The sequence below is a fragment of the Puma concolor genome, chromosome E2 (assembly GCF_028749965.1).
Source record: "Puma concolor isolate L17-30 chromosome E2, mPumCon1.1.hap2, whole genome shotgun sequence".
NCBI lineage: Eukaryota > Metazoa > Chordata > Mammalia > Carnivora > Felidae > Puma > Puma concolor.
Window position 1 is genome coordinate 31,430,586 of NC_141681.1, and position 22,831 is coordinate 31,453,416.

General features: G+C 37.7%; 1 protein-coding gene across 4 annotated transcripts in view; it reads right to left on the reverse strand.

Moving 5' to 3' along the window:
• The window catches only part of RBL2 (RB transcriptional corepressor like 2), a 56,384-nt gene that overhangs the window by 1,751 nt on the left and 31,802 nt on the right, over nucleotides 1-22,831 (reverse strand). For all 4 annotated transcript variants that reach the window (XM_086689421.1, XM_086689422.1, XM_086689423.1 and 1 more), the window contains 7 exons: nucleotides 20,344-20,613; nucleotides 19,876-20,156; nucleotides 19,609-19,785; nucleotides 11,414-11,485; nucleotides 10,654-10,759; nucleotides 9,854-10,059; nucleotides 8,596-8,760 (listed from right to left, as the gene is read on the reverse strand). In XM_086689421.1, the coding sequence (XP_086545547.1) occupies nucleotides 8,596-8,760; nucleotides 9,854-10,059; nucleotides 10,654-10,759; nucleotides 11,414-11,485; nucleotides 19,609-19,785; nucleotides 19,876-20,156; nucleotides 20,344-20,613 (1,277 nt within the window). The remainder of the gene's footprint in view (nucleotides 1-8,595; nucleotides 8,761-9,853; nucleotides 10,060-10,653; nucleotides 10,760-11,413; nucleotides 11,486-19,608; nucleotides 19,786-19,875; nucleotides 20,157-20,343; nucleotides 20,614-22,831) is intronic.

The following is a 22,831-nucleotide window of genomic DNA, read 5'->3' on the forward strand; positions in this document are numbered from 1 at the left end:
TGCAAATTTGTGGGTTTTTTTTTTTTTTTTTTTTTACAATAGGGAGCACCACCTTGCTATGCCATATTTAGTCAACTCCCTACATCTCCATTGTTCTAAGGCTTTTTTTTTTTTTTTAATTTTTTTTTTTTCAACGTTTATTTATTTTTGGGACAGAGAGACAGAGCATGAACGGGCGAGGGGCAGAGAGAGAGGGAGACACAGAATCGGAAGCAGGCTCCAGGCTCTGAGCTGTCAGCACAGAGCCTGATGCGGGGCTCGAACTCACAAACCGCGAGATCATGACCTGAGCTGAAGTCGGTCGCTTGACTGAGCCACTCAGGCGCCCCTCTCCATTGTCCTTTTTTAAAAAAAAGTGTAATTTTACACTGTATTATGCCTTTTTTCAGTCCAGTGTTATGCATTTAGCAGCTGTTCTCAACTGGAATTTCACAGGACAAGTAAGCCTTACTTCCCTCAGGCATCCATTGTAGGTAATTTATTAGTATGATCTAGAAGGTACTCCCATCCCTGGGAGAATAGAGAAAAGTTAGGCAAATTATTTTCTGTGCTATGTGGTGATCATGAGGAACCCTGATTGAGAGGACCTACCAGGATGCCAGAGAGACTGGACCGACATAGAGTGCCTTCAGCATTGTTTCTCCAAAGGCCCAAAAGTCAGTTACCACGTCATTTTCTGGTAGTTTGTTGGTTACAGATTCTTTTTCACGTGTTACTTCATTGTCCATGTTTCCTTATGGAAAATATACTCTGGTTATTCACCTGTGTTTGTTACAGGAAACCTCAAACAGGAAAGTAGGGAGAAGAGTGTAATGAAATCCTCCCATGGCCATCAACCCACTTGACCAGTTCTGGCCAGTCTGACTTGATCTACATACCCTCATTCATTTCCCAGTCCCCACACTGTTTTAAAGCTAATCCTAGACATATTTTATTCATAATATTTTATTTTGAACAAATTTTTCTGACGCTTTAAAAATCACATGTTCTTTATTAGTGTGTGCACCTTCTCACCTTCTCAAATCTTATCCATCTTAAGAAAGCTTTCTTTTGACTTCTACCCTCTTATGTTCCTAATCTCTAGTCTACCGTTTCCTTGAATATTCCTTAAATTGTTAATTGTATAAATGTTATTTGTATATAATGAATACATTATAGGATATATATTACACAGTGTACAACTGTATAACTTAATACACATAAGACAATATATACCATACATTTATATTATATACTAGTGTTAAATATATTACATATAATTTATATATGATACCCAGTATCTCACAATCACAATTTTATACAATATGTACATATTTAAAACACAAATACTGATTACAAAAAATTCATACAGCATATGCCTAGATTTCTTGTCCTCACCCAATCCCCAGGATAACTACTATTATCTTTCACTGAACAAATCAGGGAACTGTATAGCCTTCAGCTCTTTAGGAATGCTCTCAATACAAATATAATTACGTGGTTTTTTTGGGAAAAAAAATGAAATGGTATATCTTATGTGCTGTTTGGAATATTCAGTCAACATTTTGTCTTTGATCTTCCCATATCAGTATATATGCATCACATCTCTTTAACTGCTATACAGTATTTTACAGTATGTCTGTATCCTAGTTTAATTCCCTATTGATGTATTATTTTCTCCCAACTGTTTAAAAATGTAAGCAACGTAATAATATTCAACAGGCTGTACCAATCCACTGAAACTGCCCTGACAGGTGTCACTGATTCCTAATCATTCTAATTTTGTGTGGTATTCTAGAATTCTTTTCTCATGGTCGTGTAAACGTTAGGATAGTACAGGTTGGTTCTAGACTCAAGGTACTTTTTTCTTTTTTTAGTTTATTTTGGCGGGGGGGGGGGGGGGGAGGGGGAGGGTGGAGAGAGAATAATGAATCCCAAGCAAAGCTCCACACCATCAGCACGGAGCCCAATGTGTGGCTCAAACTCACACCATGAGATGGTGACCTGAGCCGAAGTCTGATGCTTAACTGAGCCACCCAGGCACCCCGACTCAAGGTACTTCTGATCTCAGCTCTTGTCTATCAAGTCATCATGACAAATGTTTCTTTAACCAAGACTAATTTTGCTATTTAATGGAGAAACTCCTAATTCAGTGCTAAAATTTTTTTTTTAAAGCTTCCCAGGTGGTGATAGGACAGTCACTGATCTAAGTGCTTAACATTTTTTTTCACAAAATGTCATTTTTTAAAGCTTTACATATAGTAAAATTCATCCTTAAGCGTACACTTCTGCATGTTTTGACAAACGTATGTAACTACAGTAAGTTTCTTTGTTCCAAAAAGTTCCCACACTGCTAGTTAAGCTACTACCCCCACACAAACACTGATGATGTTCCCTGTCCCTATAGTTTTGCCTTTTCCAGAATGTCACAGAAGTGAAACCCTATAGTAAGTGGCCTACTGAATCTAGGACTTTTCACTTAAGCACTAATGCATCCAAGGTTCATTTATACTGCTGAGTTTATCAGTTTATTCCCCTTTATGGCAGGCAAAGGAGTTGCCCCTTATTGGGTGTACCACAGGTTTGTTTATCCATTAGCCAGCTGGAGGACATGGGGGTTGTTTTCCACTTTGGGGCAATTAGGAATAGTCCTAAACATTCAGGTACATGTTTTTGTATGAGCCTTAGGTAAACACCCAAAAGTGAAATTACTGGTTATATGGTAAGGGGATGTTTATAAGAAAATGCCAAACTATTTTCTAGGTGTTAACAGCTATGCTGTATCGTTTCACACTCTCACCAGCAATACATAAAAGTTTCAGTTGTTCCACATCATTGCCAGAATTCATGTTATTTTTTAGATTTGGGCTAATGGATAAAGCATGTTCAAGTCTTGCCTAGTTTTAAATTTGGTTGGTTTCCTTTTGAATTTTGAAAATCCTTTATGTTTTGTAGATACAGATAAGAGGTATGTAAAATTTTCTCCCAGCTTGTGGCTTTTTTCTATCTTTTAAAAGAGCAGATATTTTTAATTTTGATGTAGTCCAATTTATCAGTCGTTTATGGATTGTGCTTTTGATGCTGTTATCTAAGAAATCTTTGTTTATACCATGTTCACAAAGATTTTGTTCTCCTATGGTTTCTCCTAGGAGTTTCATAAGTTTTACATTTAGGTCTGTGGTCCATTTTGATTCATTTTTGGATCCGGATGCACAGTATGGATGTAGGTTTACTATTATTGTATGTGGTTACCCAGTTGTTTAGCACCATCTGCTGAAAAGGCTGTTCTTTCTCCGCTAAATTACTTTTGCACCTTGTTGACAATCCACTCACCATGTACGTATGGTCTATTTCTGGGTTTTATTCTGTTCTGTCGCTCTGTATGTCTCTCCTTTTACCAATACCACATTGTCTTGGTAACCACAGCTTTATAGTTAAGTCTTGAAATCAGAGAATGTAAGTCTTCCAAATTTTTCAGAATTGTTTTAATTATTTTAGTTGCATTTTCATATACATTTTGGAACCAGTTTGCTACCTTACACAAATAATTCTGGGATTTTGACAGGAATTGGGTTGAATTTATAGATCAAGTGAAAGAAAACAGACATCTTGAAAATGTCATCCAATTCATAAACATGATATTTCTCCATTTTCTCCATCTTTCTTTAGCCACTGTTCTGTAGTTTTCAGGATATGAATCTTGTACATCTTTTGTCAAGACTTACCCAAAGCAGTTTTTAATGTTACAGTGCTTTAGAAAATTTCTACTTCTCACTTGTTGCTAGTATACAGAAGTAAATTTGATTTTTGTATATTAGCCCTAGAACCTTGTTAATCTTACTAATTCCACTAACGTTTTTTAAATTTTGTGATTTTTCTATGAAGAAAATCACGTTGTATATGGAAGACAGCTTTATTTCTTTCTTTTCAGTCTGTATGCCTTATTTATCTTGCCTTATCATATATGACCTTGCATATGGTTATAATGTTGAATAGGAATAGTGAAAGTAGATATCCTTGTCCCTGATCTTAATAGTGGACAACTGGGGTGCCTGGGTGGCTCAGTTGGTTAAGCAACTGACTCTTGGTTTCGGCTCAGGTCATCATCTCAAGGTTCATTGGATTGAGCCCCACATCAGGCTCCGTGCTGACAGTGCAGAGCCTGCTTGGGATTCTCTATCCCTCTCTGCCCCTTCCACATTCTTTCAAAATAAATAAATAAATAAATAAAAAGTAATTTAAAAAAAATAGTGGAAGACTGAATGCCTTCTAAGTGTATTGGTAGCTAGAGATTTTTTAGTATGTATTCTTTATCCAGTTAAGTTCCCTGAGAGGTTTTATCATGAATGAATGTTGTATTTTGTCAAATGTTTTTTCTTCAACTACTGAGATGATTTATCATCTTCACTTTTTAGAAGAGTTTGTATAGAACTGGCAGTACAACTGACTTCTGAACATGGGTTTGAAATGGGTCCACGTACACATGGCTTTTTTTCAATAAAGTACATTTTCTTTTCCTTATGATTTTAATATTTTCTCTAGTTTATTATAATACAGTATGTAGTATATATACAAAATCTGTGTAAATCAGCTGTTTTTATGTTGTTGGTAATTCCCGTCAACAGTAGGCTATTAGTAGGTACATTTTGGGCGAGTCAAAAGTTATACACAGATGTTCCACTCCACAGGGATAGGATGTCCTAACCCCCCATGTTGTTCAAAGGTCAACTGTATTTCTTCCTTAAATATTTATTTGGTAGAATTTACCACTGAAGCCATCTGGGTCTATAGTTTCCTTTGAGAAGAAGTTTTTATGTTACAAATTCAGTTTAATAGAGGGCCATTGAGACTACTTGTTGACTGTGCTCTGGAAGTTTATGTCTTTCAAAGAATTGGTCTATTTCATCTGCATCATGCATTTATCGGCAAAAAGTTATTTTTTAACCTTCATTATATTCTCAATATCTGTAAGAACTGTACTGATAGCTCTCATTTCTGATATTAGTAATCCATCATTTCTTTTATCCTCATTAGCACAGACGGATCAATTTTTTTAATCTTCTCAAAAAAACCCTAGTTTTTAGTGGTCTTAAAATATACAAAGTCATCTATTTCATTGATTCCTGCTTTTAGTTGCGTGGGGTGAAATCACAGGTCACTAATTTGAGACCTTTCTTCTTTTCTAATATGAGTATTTTAGTCCTATAAATTTCCCTCTCTTAATACTGCTTTTGCTGCTGCATCCCACAAATTTTGGTAAGTCAAGTTTTCATTTTCAAAATACTTTGTAATTTTTAAAATTTCTTCTGTGACTCATAGAAATATGCAATTTAGTTGCAAATATTTGGGGTTTTTCCAGGTATCTCTGTTACTGATTTCTGATTTAATTCTGTTGTGGTAAGAGTAAATACATTATTTGAATCCTTTAAAATTTACTGAGACTTGTTTTATGGTCCTGAATGTGGTCTCTCTTGGTAAATGTTCCATGTGCACTTGATGCTATTAGAGTGTTCTAGAAATGTCAGCCAGTCTGGTTGTTCACTTCTGTCTACTTGTTCTGTCAATCATCGCAAAATCTTTTTTTTCTATTTAAGGATTTTATGTCCTGTGCTGGGAAATGACTTTATTGCTGATAATGACATGAAAGCTGGCGTGGCTGCATTAATTAGTGTCAGTAGAGTACAGATAACTTTTTCTATCCTTTTACTTTTTTTAAAAACCACTTCATTGGGACATAGTTTCCATACCATACAGTTCAACCCCTCGAGGTACACAGATCTATGGCTTTCCCTGTGCTCCTAGAGTTGTGCAGTCATTATCACATTTCATCGTGCAGTTCATTGTGCGGTCATTTCCACGTGTGCCCAGTGACAGAAGCCCTCCATCCCTCCCAAAGCTAGGCAATCACTAATCCACTCTGTGCTTCTATAAATTTGCCCATTCTGGACATTTCATAGAAATGGTATCGTATAGTATTTACTTATCCTGTGTCTGCTTTCACTTGCCATAATGTTCTCAAGGTCTATCCCTGTTGTAGCCTGTGTGGTACTTCCTTTTTATTGGAGTAATATTCCACGGTATGGACGTGCATTTTTTTTATTCGTCACTTAATTGGATATCTCAGTTATCATCCTTTTACTTTAAACTGTTTGTGACTTTATATTTAAAATGGGTTACTTATAAGCAGTAAATAGCTGGGTCTTGTTTTGTCCAGTCTTAAAATTTTTGCCTTTTAATTGGTGTATTTAGACCATTTACATTAAAAAAAAATTTGTTTAATGTTTATTTTTGAGAGAGGCGGAGAGAGACAGAGCGCAAGCTGGGAACAGGAAAAGAGAGAGAGGGAGACACAGAATTCAAAGCAGGCTCCAGGCTCTGAGCTGTTAGCACAGAGCCCGACGTGGGGCTTGAACTCATAAACCAAGAGATCATGACCTGAGCTGAAGTGGACCGCTTAACAACCAAGCCACCCAGGTGCCCCTAGACTATTTACATTTAATTGCTATTTGTTTGTTATTTTGGCCTTTTGAATTGGGTATTCTGACTTCTACTCATTTTGTTTCAGTTAATTCTAATCTAAATGGAATTTATTTGGTTAGAGGGTGAAAATCTAACACAGGCATACTTTGCTTTATTGTGCTTTGCAGGTAATGTGTCTTTTGTGGCAACCCTGAGTTGAGCAAGTGTATCAGTGCCATTTTCCAACAGAATTTGCTCACTTTGTGTCTCTACCAAATTTTAGTAAATCTCTAAAAGTTTTAGTAAAACTTTTTCATTATTATGGTGATCTTTGATCAGTGATTATGACTCACTGCTCAGATAAATGAATCTTTGGTTAGCATCTTTAAATTAAGGTATGAACATTTTTTTTTAAGATATAATGCTATTGCACACTTAATAGACTGTGGTATAAACATAACTTGTATATGCACTGGGAAACCAAAAAATTCATCTGACTGGCTTTACTGTAGTGGTCTGGAACTGAACCCACAGTATCTCTGAGCTGTGTATCCCTTCAACTGCTTTTAGGGCTTTGCGGATTTATGTTTCCAGCATTCACAATCCCACTGGCACTATCACTGGAATTAGATCAAACTTATACAATGGCTGGAGGAAACTTTACCTTTTAAATATTTGGTCTACTAACACATTAGTGTGTCTTTGTTATTCAAAGTTAACTGATTTTTCTACAAGGGATAAGATTATTCCAAGGTATGTTAATACTGTAGTAAAAGTTTTTTCATTTTCTAAGATTTTTGCTGCTATCTTTCTTGTTTTCTCTAACTTTTTATTTTTTTAATGTTTGTTTAATTTATTTTTGAGGAAGAGAGAGAGAGGGAATGTGAGTGGGGGAAAGGCAGAGAGAGAGGGAGACAGAATCCCAAGCAGGCTCCATGCTGCCAGTACAGAACCCAACATGGGGCTCAAACCCATGAACTGTGAGATCATGACCAGAACCACCCACACGCCCCCCTCCAACTTTTTATTTTAAAAGAAAAGTTGGAAGAATAATACATTGAATACCCTATCATCAATCATTAACACTTTACCACATTTGTTCTCTCTGTATAATTTTTTTTTAGTTGAACTATCTGAAAATAAGTTGCTCACACCGAGGCAGTTCACCTGTGCCTACTTTAAACATATTCTCCTACATAATCCAGTACTATCGTCAATACCAAAGGAATTTAACAGAAATTTAACATTCAACTCCCCCATTAAGTTTTCCCACTTGTCCCCAAAATGTCCTTTTTACTGTGCTTTTCTGTGCAGAATCCAAAGATCATGTACTGCATTTGAGTGTCCTGTCTCGTGCTCGCTTCGGCAGCACATATACTAAAATTGAGTGTCCCGTCTCTTTAATCCTCTTCACTCTAGAACACTACCCTCCCCCATCTACTCTCTCTCTTCATTATACTGACATGTTTTTTTGAAGAGTCGAGGCCCTTTTTTGTGTGTGTTTCTTTCTAAGCAATCTTTATGAATAAGAGTATTGCATCCGGGCCTTTAGGAATGAACTGTCCTCCTAAACCCAGTACACGTGATTCCCGGTGCCTCAAGGACACTGTGTTCTTTCCCTGTTCTCCTGCTTCCTGGATACCCCCTTCCTTCCACACGTCAGCACCTTGCTAACTTTTCTTCCATCAAGGTCTGATGCAAGCTTCTCTCCCCATCGCAGACAGAGGCAGATGCGGCCGCACAAATCGGCACTAACAGGACTAGCACACCACACTGTACAAAACGTCCACTGCTCCCCTTAGACAGAGATGCTACCTGTCCCAGAAATAGATATTCAATAATCAGTTTAGAAATTCAAGTTTTCTTAACAAAAATTTGGAATTTTAAATGGAGTAAAAATCCCCAACTCCAGATCTACAGCAGAGTGAACTGTAAATACACAAACAGGAAAAGGAAGGAATGAAGATAAATCTAAATCCTTTACTCTATTTCCAGCCTTAACGTGTCCCTCAAACCCCTGATTTCTGCTTTGCTGGGACCGACTTTTCCCTGGTAGCTCCCATCACTCATGGGAGTGCTGAGTGTTTTCCATCAACCCCAGTTCTAGCATCCTAGGCATTCTGGGTTAGTAAAGGCCAAGATTTATGTTAGGCTCACCTTTGAAGGACTGTTGCTGAAGTAATAGAAAATCTTTTCTCGAGGAGAAAGCATCGTTTCATTTTTATGTGGTGAAATGTAGATAGGATGATTTTGAGATAGCTGTATTCGGCGAGGAGAGCCTGTCCTGACAAATGGATATGGAGAGAGAGGAGGAGCATCCATCTGTTTGGGGGAGAAAAAGTCAGCATTCCTAAGAAAGGTAATGAAATTTCTAATCAGGTATTTTTTATGAAAAACTTAAAACATTTTTTATTTAAAACATTTTATTTAAAACAATTTTTTTAATTTTTTTTTTTTTTTTTTTTTTGAGAGAGAGCAAGCAAGGGAGGGTTAGAAGGGGGAGGGGGAGACAGAATCTGAAGCAGGCTCTGAGCTTTCAGCACAGAGCCCAACGCCGGCTTGAAACTCACGAAATGAGAGATCATGACCTGAACTGAAGTTGGACGCTTAACCAACTGAGCCACTGAGGTGCCCCTAAAAATGGTTATTTTTACTGAAAGAGTAGAGAGATATAATAAGCCAGTAGCTTTATGAATGGCAAACGGTAATTATTAGCAGCAACAATTACACCTAAATAAAACCACCCAAATAACATGTAAGTGCTGGCTTTGTGCCAGTCACTGTTTTAAGCATTTTTAATACATTATAGCATTTAATCCCCAGAGCAACCCTATAAACTAGGGATTACTCCTATTGCCATTTTATATATGAGGAAACAAAAGGCAGGGAGAAAGCTAAGTAGGTTGGGCACCTGGGTGGCTCTGTCAGTTGAGCATGGGACTTCAGCTCAGGTCATGTTCTCTTGGTCCCTGAGTTCAAGCCCCACGTCAGGCTCTGTGCTGACAGCTCAGAGCCTGGAGCCTGCTTTGGATTCTGTGTCTCCCTTTCTCTCTGCTCTTCCCCCTCTTGCACTCTGCCTCTCAAAAATAAACATCAAACATTTTTTTAAAACAAGAAAGCTAAGTAACTTGGAAGGGCACCAGAGCTGATCGGTTTTGGACAATATGAATGCATGCAGTTTCTCTCTTGTATTACATTACTTTGTAGGGAATCCAAATACCATCTAATTCTTGTTTAATGCTTCACAATAAAAGAAATTCTGTTGGTTTGGCATATGATTTCTGTTAGAGATTTCCTCAGCTTTATTTAAGAAATGAATGATTTGTAAGACCAGTTTACATACAGAGCAGCTCAACCTATATGATTCCTCCTCCCTCACAGGTGAAGAAAGTATGAAATAATCCGTCACACTTACTACGTTTGCTTGTGAGTACTTCATGGCAAATGTTTTAATTTGCTTTATGTAGATATTGTTGTAGAAATGAATGAGGTCTCCCCTCTCCTCCTCTTCCATGTCACTGTTGGCACCTGTGAGGCGAGTAGGTGTAGGAGGAGCGCTGCTGGGCTGTGGAACGGGCAAGGTGCTGCTGGACCGCATGACGGGACTGGAGTCTCTGCTGGCTGCAGCAGGTAGAACACAGGATGATAGACACTGCTCATGCAGCTTGTTTTTAAAAAGAAAATTCAGGAAGATAAAGGCGAATAGCTACCCTCTGTACTTGTTTAATGGCAGCCAATGGGCACTCTCTTCTTCATCCCAGGGAGAAAGCACAGAATATTAAGTAGTAACTTGACCCCCTGCCATGAATGTAGTAAAAGCTTCCGGGGTAGTTTTCGTTAATAAGTTACACCAAATTTTCTAGGACCTGTGCCCTTCATTCAGTAATACAAATCAACAATTAAGGGTGGTATTTCCATAGCATGGTTTCAGTTAGCATGCCAGATGTTTCTGGAACTCAGGCCAACAAATTCCTGCTGGAAACTTTGACTAATTTCCCTGGAGAAAAATGTTACACACAATGTGCCTCCAGGCTATGGGATGAAGGACAAACAACTTTGCCACTAAATTCAGAATTCTGTTTATTAAGTTTTTTGCCAATATTTTCAGTTTCTCTAGTCATAATTCCATTTAGTAAGCCTCAGTCTCTAGGCCTAAAAAGTGAGAAGCTCCTAATTTTGTCTTTGTAAGTGTTCATAAAGATCTTAAACACTTACTTCTGTCTTTGTTTAGTTCTGTTGGAGAATTCTGATGGCTTCTGCTGTCACTGCTGCCAGAATTTCTTCTTTTCCTTTTCCCTTTTATCAAAACACTTCTATACACCTTTAGAGAGACCACAAGAAGGAGACAGATTCATTGAGCATATCCTAGATGACCTTGACCTGTTCTTTAAATCTCACAACAACTCCATTTGGTATAGTTGTCCTCCTCAGGGAGGTTAATAAATGCAGCTAAGATCAAAGATCTATTAAATAACAGGTCCAGGACTTACATTAGGGCCTGTTTGGCCTCAAATTCCAAATACAGGCCTATAAAAGGATAATATAAAGAGCAGTGCTATCACCCAACCATGAAATCAAGTTATTCTAAGTCAAATACAAAGATCCTGCATACCTATCCTTTGAAATAAACGAGCAGCATTAAAGGTAAAGTGAGCTTTACCTTTAGTGGAGCTAAACCAGCCTACAAGGTGACACAGAAGCTAAACAACTTCCTCAACTGACATCTATCCTGTGATTATCCGAACTAAGAAGAAATCAAATATTTCACCTCATCGTTTGGAGAAAAGAGGGCGTAAAGTAATCAAGATGGGAAGTTGTCTGTCCATAATTAAAGAAGATTAAAGAAAAGACTTTCTTAAAGTAGAATCTTAGTTTTTATTCTGGAAAAAAGGCCTTAGAATCAACTGTGGCTAATTTTTTATACTTATCAAACACTTTAAGCTTTATTTTCAGCCCTGAGAGAAAATATAGTTACCTGGCTCCGGGCTTGTGGCTGGGTCCTATAACAACGCATAATGTTCTGGAAGGACTTGTCTTCTTTTGTGACCTGGCAAATAATGAGAGTATCCTGAGAGAGAAATTGACTTCAAGCAAAATATTTTGAAGAGCTCTGTGAATCTGCTCCCCAGTGAAAGTGGTGACAGTCATATAAACAAACAGCCATTTCAAGTCTCTGGAAATGGTCCTAAGGGCATATAAAAAATGAAGAACTACTATTCAAGAAAACCTATTAAAATTCAATACCAAGACAGGGAGTAAGTGGTATCTGAACAAAGACATGTACTAAAAAAGTACAGTTAACAAACGAAGAATTCACCACAGGGACAAAACAGATTTAAACTGGCAAAGAAAAAAGAATTAGCAAACTTGAGATAGGCTGTGCTATCTGAAGAACAGAGAAAAAGGAAGGAGGAAAAATGAACAGAGCTTCAGGGAGCTGTTACATTCAGCAAACATACACAGGAGAAAAGCAGAAAAAAGGTTAAAAGAAATAAAGGCTCAATCCTTCCCAAATTTATTTAAAAAACAGTAACCTATATATCCAACAAGTTCTAAGAATTCCAAGTGTAGGATAAATGCAAAGAGATCCATACCCAGACATATGGTGAAAATGCTGAAAGCCAAAGGGAGAAAATCTCAAAGGCATCAAGACAAAAAACAACTTCTTGCTTACTAGGAAACCCCAATAAAATAACAGGCAACTTCTCATCAGAAACTATGGAAGCTGAGAGACAGTGGAATGTGCTTAAAGTAAAAAACTAAGAATTCAATGTCCAGCAAAGTTATCTTTCAAAAATGAATGAAAAATAATCTCAGCTAAAACAACAGTGTTAGGTCTGCTAACAGACTTATCTTACATGAAATACTAACAGTTTTTTAAACTAAAAGCAAGTGACCCCATGCGAAGCCTAGTGGCTCGTTGGTATAGCACACAGCTCTTGATCTCAAGGTTGTGAGTTTGAGTTCCACATTGGGTGAAGATACAAAAATAAAATCTCGGAAAACAAAAATAAAAAGTGCCTTCAGTAACTCAAACACACATTTAAAAAAAATCACAGGTAAAGATAATTATGTGACTGTAAAGACAGGATAAAATCCATATATATTTCTCCACTAATTTAAAAAGCCACTGTATAAAGCAATACATAATTAATGTATTATTGGACCTAAAGCATACCAAGATGTGATACATCTGCCAAAACCAGCACAAGAGGAGGAGGAAAGCTGTACTGGGCTAAGGAAATGACTCCAGATGACAACTTGAAACCACAGGAACGAATAAACAGAATCAGAAATGATAAGATGAATATAACAAAACCTATAAATTAAGTATACTCTTTTCTCTCAGTTCCTTAAAAGTCATAGAATTCTAAAATGACAATGTAATTGTTGGATTTGTAACATTTATGGATGTAATATGTATCACAATATATCACAAAAGATTAAAAGGAAACAGCTATATACAAATAACACCTCTGTGGGGCGCCTGGGTAGCTCAGTCCGTTGGGCGTCCGACTTCAGCTCCGGTCATGATCTCACAGTTTGTGGGTTTGAGCCCCGCGTCGGGCTTTGTACTGACAGCTCGGAGCCTGGAGTCTGCTTTGGATTCTGTGTCTCCCTCTCTCTCTGCCCCTTCCCTGCTCATGCTCTGTCTCTGTCTCTCTGTCTCTCTCTCGCTCTCAAAATTAAACATTCAAAAAAAATTAAAAAAAAAAAAATAACACTTCTGTATCTCACCAGAGTTAAGTTAGTATAAATCTAAAGCTGATTTTGATATAGTTAAGATGCATATGTAGGAGTGGGGAAATTGGGGAGATGCTGGTCAAAGAGTACAAGCTTCCAGTTATAAGATGAGTAAGTTCTGGGGATCTAAAATGAAGCATGGTGACTATAGTTAACAATACTGTATTTATATACTTGAAAATGGGTAACAGTTGATCTTAAATGTGAGGTGATGGATATTAACTTTATGGTAACTGAAATGCAATTACATATACATGTATCAAATCATTACATTGTACACTCTATGGTGTACAACACTTATCTCAATAAAACTAGGGGGAGAAGGAGGGAGGGAGAGAGAGAAAAGAGATGTATATGGTAAGCCCTGAAGTAACCACTAAGAGGGGCTCCTGGGTGGCTCAGTCGGTAAGCGTCCGACTTCAGCTAAGGTCATGATCTCACGGTTCGTGAGTTCAAGCCCTGCTTCAGATTCTGTGTCTCCCTCTCTCTCTGCTCCTCCCCCACTCACACTGTCTCTCAAAAATAAATAAACATTAAAAAAAATGTTTTAAAAGTAACCACTAAGAAAATAATTTTTAAAAATGGAAAAAGTCACTACTGAAAAAAATGCTATATCACAAAATATTCATCTAATGCAATGAAAGTAGTAAAGGAGGAACAGAGGATCAAAAAGACACATATAAAAAGTAAAATGACAGTTATAACAATAACACTAAGTGTGACTGGATTAAACAACACAATCAAAAAGCAGACACTGTCAGACTGGATTATAAAAGATATCTAGGGGCGCTTAGGTGGCTCAGTCCGTTAAGTGTCCAACTTTGGCTTAGGTCATCATCTCATGGTTTGTGAACTTGAGCTCCATATGCTTGGGATTCTGTCTCTCTCTCTCAAAATAAATACATAAACTTAAAAAATAAATAAAATAAAGAGATCCAACTATACTCTGTACAAGAAATATACCTTGTACAAATATACCTGAGGCGCCCGGCTGGCTCAGTCGGTTAAGCATCTGACTTGATTTCGGCTCAGTCATAATCTCATGGTTTGTGGGATCAGGCCCTGCATTGGGATCTGTGCTGATAGCACAGAGCCTGTTTGGGATTCTCTCTCTCCCTCACTCTCTGCCCCTCCCCTGCTCTCTCTCAAAAATAAATGAACTTAAAAAAATACAAATACATTTGAAAGAAGGATGGGAAGAGCTATATTATATATAAACAGCAACTTCCAAAAGGCTGGGTGGCTATGCAAATATTACACTACAGACTTTAGAACAAAAAGTAAAAGTTCCTAGAGATATAGAGCAACATTTCATAAATGATAAAAGGGTCAATCCATCAGGAAGCTATAACAATTGTAAACATTAATGCACCTAATGACAGCATCAAGATATATGAAATAAAAACAGAAGTAAAGGGAGAAACAGATAATTCAATAATATTTGGAGAGTTCAATACCCCACTTACAATAGTGGACAGAACAACTCATAGAAGATCAACACAGATGTGACTTTAACAACACTATATAACAACTAGACCTAACAGACATCTACAGAACACTCTACCCAAGGACAAACAATATACATTCTCAAGGGCACACTGACTATTCATCAGGACAGATCATATCCTAGGCTAGAAAACAAACCTTGGTAGGGGCACCTAGGTGGCTCAGTCAGTTAAGCTTCCAAGTCTTGATTTTGGCTCAGGTCATGATCTCACAGTTGTGAGATCGAGCCCCAAATCAGGCTCCTTGAAGCCTGCTTGACATTTCTCTGTCACCCTCTCTCTCTGCCCCTCCCTGCTCATGCTCTCAAAAAACAAACAAAAAACTCAAACCTTGATAAATTTTAAAGGATTGAAATAAATTAACACACCTAGATAACCAATGTCTTAAGCCAAAAGAGAAATTAGAAAACACTGAGTGAAATGAAGATATAACATACCAAAACTAATGAGATGCAGCTAAAGGGAGGCTTAGTGGGAAACTTACAGCTTAATTAATGCTTACATTAATAAAGATACTAAATCAATAACCTAACCATCTTAAGACACTGAAAAAAGATAAAAACTAAGCCTAAAGCAAACAGAAAGGAGGAAATAAAGATCTGAATATATATCAATAAATGACACCAAAAGCTGGTTGTTTGACACAGTCAACAAAATTGACAAACTTTTAGCTAGACAAACCAAGATAAACAGAAAGAAGATTCAAGTTACTAGTGACAAAGAATAAAAAGGACTATAAGGGAATATTATGAACAACTGTGTGCCAACAAATTACACAGCATGAATGAAATAGGCAGATTCCTAAGAAGACACATACTGCAAAAACTGATTCTAGAAGAAACAGATGATGTGAATAGACTTATAACAAGAATTATTCATCAATAAACCACCCACAGAGCAAAATATGGGCCCACTCCCATGGCTTCACTGCTGAAGTCTATACAACATTTCAAGAAGAATTAATATCAATTCTTCACAGACTCTTCCAAAAAAACAGAAAAGGAAAACTTCCCTATGCATTATATGACTCTAATATTTCCCTGATAACAAAACCATGACAAAAAAACATTGTATCTCTCATGAATAGGACAGGGGCACTTGGGTGGCTCAGTCAGTTAAGTTTCCTGTCCGACTCTTGGTTTCGGCTCAGGTCATGATCTCACAATTTCATGAGTTTGAGCCCTGCACTGGGCTCCGTGCTAACAGTGCAGAGCCTGCTTGAGATTCTCTGTCTCCCTCTCTCTCTGTCCCTTTCCCACTCCTGCTGTTTCTGTCTCTCTCAAAACAAACTTAAAAAAAAAAATGTTGGGGCTCCTGGTGGCTCAGTCGGTTAAGTGTTCAACTTCAGCTCAGGTCATGACCTCACGGTTCATGAGTTTGAGCCCTGCGTCAGGCTCTGTGCTGATAGCATGGAGCCTGGAGCCTGCTTCAGATTCTTGCCTTCCTCTATCTGGCTCTCTGCCCTTCCCCCACATACGCTCTGTCTCTCAAAAATGTTAAAAAATATTTTGTTAAATAAATAGGACAGAACTCCTAAACAAAAATACCAGCAAAGTGAACCTAGTAACATAAAAAAAGAATTATACACCATGACCAAGTGGTATTTACCTCTGAAATGCAAGGTTGGTAATGTACGAAAATAAATATAATACACATTTAAGTATTAGTAAATATTTAATATATCCAAATTATATCTATAATATTTATATCTAATATTGATATCTAAATACCAGTAGAATAAAAAAACACAATCTTCTCAATAGATTCAGAAAAAGTATCTGACAATTTCCAACATGCTTCACAATAAAAACACTTAAAAAAAAAAAAATCAGAACTTCCTCAACCTGATAAAGTTTTTTCAGTCATGAACAAAATCACAGCTACTATCATATTTAATGGTGTAATCTAGATGCTTTCCTCCTAAGATGAGAAACAAAAGAATTTCTGCTCTCAACACTTCGATTCAACATTATACTGGAGGTTCTAGCCAGAACAATTAGGAAAGAAAAAGAAAAGGCATGCAGTATGAATGACAAGTAAAATTCTTTCTGTAAGCAGATTACATGACCTTATACATAGAAAATCCTAAGGAATCTACCAAATTAGAACTCATAAATGAGTTCAGCAAGGTTGCAGGACACAAAAATCAACTGTATTTCTCTATACTTGCAATGAGCACATCAAATTTAAACATCTGCACTTGTAATAGCATCAAAAAGAACATACAGGAATAAAGTCAACAAAAAAAGTGTAAAAGTTCTACTATGAAAACTGTAAAACACTGTTGAAAGAAATTAAAGATGATCTAAATAAAGGGCAAAATAACCTATATTCACAGATGGACGGTGAAAATTTGTTAAGATGGCAGTACTCCCCAAATTGATTTACAGATTCAACACAATCCTATCAGAATGCTAGCTGACTTCTTTGAGACAAGAAGTCAGAATTGACAAGCTGATTCTAAAATCCATAAAGAATGTCAAGGGATTTAGACTAGCCAAACTAAACCTGAAAAAGAAGAAATAAGAGGAAGGACTCTCATTTCCTGATTTTAAAACTTAGGTCAAATTAACAGTAATAGTAATCGAGGGGGGAGGGGCGGGGGGAGAGATCTACAGTAGATAGTAATCAAGGATAGAATTAAGAGTCCAGAAATAAACCCATGTGTCTATAGTCATCTGACTTTTTTTTGACAAGGGTGCTGAGACTATCAGTGGAGAAAGAATGTTCTCTTCAACAGTAGTACTGGAACAACAACTGGATAGCCCCATGCAAAAGAATAAAGTTGGGCTCCTACCTCATACCACATATAAAAATTACTAGAAATGGATCAAAGACTTAAATGTAAGAGATAAAACTACAAAACTCTTAGAAGAAAACAGAGATAAATATTCATGACTTTGGATTTGGCAATGTATTCGTAGGACACCAAAAGTATAAGCAACAAAGAAAAAATAGATAAACTGACTTCATCAAAATTAAAAACTATTATGCTTTAAATAACACTATCAAGGGGCGCCTGGGTGGCTCAGCCAGTTGAGCGGTCGACTTCGGCTCAGGTCATGATCTCGCGGTCCGTGGGTTTGAGCCCCGCGACGGGCTCTGTGCTGACCGCTCAGAGCCTGGAGCCTGTTTCAGATTCTGTGTCTCCCTCTCTCTGACCCTCCCCTGTTCATGCTCTGTCTCTCCCTGTCTCAAAAATAAATAAAACGTTAAAATAAATAAATAAATAACACAAGTGAAAAAAAAAAAAAACACACAGATGAGTGAAAATATTTGCAAATATCTGACAAGACATTTGCATTCAGAATATATAAAGAACTCCTACAGCTCAACCACAAAAAAGCAAACAACCCAATTCAAAGATAGGCAAAGGATTTAAACTGGTATTTCACCAAAGAAGATACACAAATGACCAGTAAGCGAATGACTGACTGGGATGGCCAGAATTAAAAACTCAAATAACGATCAATAAAGCACAATAAAAGACACTCAACATCATCAGTCATTAGGGAAATGCATATCAAAACCACTATAATATATCAATCAATACTCACTGGGATGACTATAATAAAAAATAGAAAATAAGTTGGTAAGGATGTAAACAAACTAGAATTCTCCTGCACTGCTGGTGGGAATGTAAAATTATACAGCTGTTGTGTAAAATATGGCAAGTTTCTCAAAAAATTAAACACAAAATTACCATATGACCCAGCAATTCCCCTCTTGGGCATATACTCAAAAGAATGAAACCAAAAACTCGAAGAGATATTCATACCCTCATGTCCACAGGAGTGACAGCTAAAAAGTGGAAGCTACCCAAGGGGCCATCAATGGATGAGTGGATATACAAAATGTGGTATGTCCATATGATGGGATATTGTGCAGCCTTAAAAAGGAAGGAAGTTACAACTCATGCGATGACACAGATGAAGTCACAAAAAGACAAATATTGTACAATAGTCACAGACAGAAAGTAGAATGGTGGGTGCCAGGAGCTAGGGGGATGGGGAATAGAGAGAACCTACTTAATATAAAAAGCAGTTTTATTCTGCAGGGATAGAAATGTTTTGGAACAAGATAAAGGTTGAGTGTACAATACTGGGAAAGTACTAAATGCTACTGAAGTGTTCATTTAAAAATGGCTAATTTACATCATGTGAATTTCACCTCAATAAGTTATTTTAAAAAATAAAGTCTGATAACAAAAAGTGTTGACAAAAATGTAGAGAAATCAGGACGTTCGCATACTGCAGGTGGAAATATAAAATGGTGCAGTGACTCTGGAAAAACAGTCTGGCAGTTCCTCAAATGGTTAAACACAGTACGTACCCAGCAATCCACTCTTAGGTATATACCAAAGAGAAATGAAAAACGTGTCCATGCAAAAACTTGTACACAAATGTTCACAGCAGCATTATTCAAATAGCCAAAAAGTGCAAACACCCAGGTGGCCATTGATGGATAAACAAAATATCATATATTCATACAATAGAATATTTTGTAGGGATGGTTGCGCATTTCTGTAAATATACTAAAAACCACTGAGCTGTACATTTTATTTATTTTTTTTTTTTAATTTTTTTTTTCAACGTTTATTTATTTTGGGGACAGAGAGAGACAGAGCATGAACAGGGGAGGGGCAGAGAGAGAGGAAGACACAGAATCGGAAACAGGCTCCAGGCTCTGAGCCATCAGCCCAGAGCCCGACGCGGGGCTCGAACTCACGGAGCGCGAGATCGTGACCTGGCTGAAGTCGGACGCTTAACCGACTGCGCCACCCAGGCGCCCCTGAGCTGTACATTTTAAATGAGCGAATATATGGTAGGTGAATTCTATCCCAATAAAACTGTTAAAAGTGTTCTGAGAGTAAGGAAGTAGCTTCTTTACTTTTCCCTCTTATGCTCCAAATGGTACTCACCTTTGCCATCACATAAATAGCACACATTAACAACTGGTCCAGATGTCTGTCCATCATAAGCTCAGGACACTGAATTATGGAGAACTCAAAACAGGTCCAGATTTTTTTCCTCAGTTCATCTGAAATATCCAGTTTAGCACAAAGATCCCGAAGGCGGACACCTGCCAAGTGGTACACCTGGTAGATAAACAAAAACATTTCAAACTTTGTTTACCTAACACTTCTATTTACCAAGCTCTGCCCTGGGAAGGGTACATGAAAAATTACCTTTCTAAAGAAAAGCGATAAAGAGCTGGTCTTCCTGGGCCTAATACTGTTGCCAGTTAAAGGTGGGCCTTGTTTCTGCTGGTGTCCACCTGGGGAGATCTGCTGAATGGCCACCTGACCAGGGACTTGCAAAGTTGTTCCTGTCACCTGTGGAGAGCTCAAACTTCCAGTCAGGGCCTGAGCACTAAGGGGCTGGATGGAGCCAGTCACAGCTTGGGCCTGCCCTCCAACATTGACCTGGACTGGGAAGAATGTTATCCCTCCATTTTCATTCGCAATACCTATAATTTGTTAGGAAGAAAATGATGATGATGAAAGGTTCTCCAAGCACGGGTTTCCAATTTCTCCCCTCCCAACCTCCTTCCCCTCTCCACTCTTATCTTATATGGTCATTCCAGCCAAGTCTCAGGTAACTTTCCAATAAAGGCCACCGACAAAGAACTCAACATCCAACTCTGCCTTCCTCACCTTGTACAGGAATGGTCACTGTTTGTCCATTGTTGGCTGTGACAGTGGCTGTTGCCATGGTGACCAAAGTCTGCCCAGGAACTGGAGTGACAGAAACAGCCTCCCCCGATACATTCTGCACAGGGACAGCATTGACTAGGGGCTGCGGGGCAATGCGCCCAGGTGTCCCTCCATCAGAGGGGCTATCATTCTCGACAAATAACCGCCTTCTGGTGGAGCTGGCTGTCGGGGAGCTATATCTGTCATATAATGTGGCTGGAGATGTCATGCCTAGGGTCAAAAAAAAAAAATCAAACAGTTTAACTCAAGGAAACTGAGATCTGACATACATCCAAGCTGTTATGTTCAAAACTAATCAGTGTTTGAAATACTTCATAAACAAACATCACAGGGGTCATATCATAGCTCTGTTCAACTAAGGAAAGTTCAACCGAACACTATTAAGAACAAAATTTAAACACAGGAATTCTTCTCTATTTGTTCCACAATGCTCCCTCCTACATTCCACCTTCTGCTGCATCAAACCAAACTTTGCCCTCCACTGCTACAGGGCCTTGATGATTTAGGGGCAGTTTAAAGAATTACTCTATTTTCCTAGGATACTTTTGACTATATTCAATGTTTACCTGCCACTCGAGTGCAATGTGATTTCACTGTGAAGCCACTACTCGATAAGGGGACACGATGGACTTGATATTACTGTGGTATCATCTGGGAGCATGTCCCCCAGTTTTATAAATTTTCATCTTTGTGTTTTTCCACATATAGAAAATTACTAGGACTCAATAATGTTCTTCAGCAAGAACAGATATATGTGAGTTGGACTCAAGCTTAGTTTATTTTTAAAACTTGAATGAGATGTAATTCACATACATTTTAATCACTTAAACTGTACAGTTCAATGGTTTTTGGTATATTATGTTAATTCATTTTTAACAGAAATATATATAATGTATAATTTGCCATTTTAAGTATACAATTCAGTGGCATTAATTACATTCACAATGTTGTGCAACCATCACCACTGTCTCTTTCTGAAGCTTCATCATCCCAAATAGAAACAAACTTGAACTATTATGGCTCAGTCTGTTGTTAAATATTCACACTAGTGGCTTAATGTTTATGCAGCAATCCCACCCTCTTCCATGTCTGGCTATAAAATCTGCACATCAGTGGGTTTTTAAATTTAAAAATGTATTGTAGGGAGTGCCATAAGGGGAGTGACAGGAGCAGTCCTGACAGACCATAGCTTAACATTTCAATTTCTAATGGCACAGAAGCGAACAAACTTACCAGATTTGTATTTGGAACAAAGTACAGTTGGAAGGAATGCATTATGATCATTATCTTGTAAAGTATTAAGAAACGTCACGAAAATGGAGAAGTGGTAAGTATAAAGAAAATGAAGTTTAAAGGCAAGTCCTAACCCATAGATCAGGGAAGCAGAAAAACAGTTAAGCCATTATGATTCCTCTTCCAAAAAATGAGGAAACTTTCATAGAGATCATCCTTATTTATTGAGTATGTACTGATATAAAGTGATTCCTGATTTTATTCTTTATTATTTTTCTGTTAAAGTTTATTTATCTTGAGAGAGAGAGAGAGAGAGAGAGAGAGAGAGAGCATGTGAGCAAATGTGGGAGGGGCAGAGAGAGAGGGAGAGAGAGAATCCCAAGCAGGCTCCTCACTGTCAGTGCAGAGCTCTATTGGGGCCTGAACTCATGAACCATGAGATCATGACCTGAGCCAAAGTCAGACGCTTAACCGACTGAGCCACCCAGGCACCCAATGATGTCTAATTTTAAAACTGATCTTTCTTCTTATCAATTATATTAAAAGGTTGACCTAGAAACAATAATATCCTTCTAATGGCATCCAAGGATTTAGAACTCTCTGAACATAAGCTTAAAGCTTGCACCTGGAAGAAGTTACAAAGGACTTCCTGGTGGGGCAGCCTGAGTGGCTTGGTTAGTAGAGCGTGCAATCTTGGTCTTGGGGTTGTGAGTTCAAGCCTCACAATGGGCAAAGAAGTTACTTAAAAACCAAAAAAGCTGCCTAAATACAACCTTATGAATAGCAAAACTTCTCTTTTCTGTACTTCTTGGGCCAGCACTGCTGTCGTATTACCCAGTGTAGCACAGCTCAACTGACAAGAGTCAAAGCTGAACACACTCGGGCCATTCAGTACTTTTAACTCACTGGCTTGCCTACACCTAATTCACCATACAGCTCTATCTTTAAGAAGCTTTGCTGTTTCTTCTGATTTTGAAAATAATACATATTCATCTTAAAAAATTTACAGAAAGCACCTGGAATTCTATCATCCAATAATAATCATTCTTAATAGTTTGGTTTTTCTGTTTCAGCCCTTTTGTATGCTTATATAAACACACACTTAAAATACAGTAATCACATTAATATACTGTATTCTCTTTGTAAAGCCATTCGTTATTTCATGCATCTTACTGTGTTCCTAAATATTCTTCAA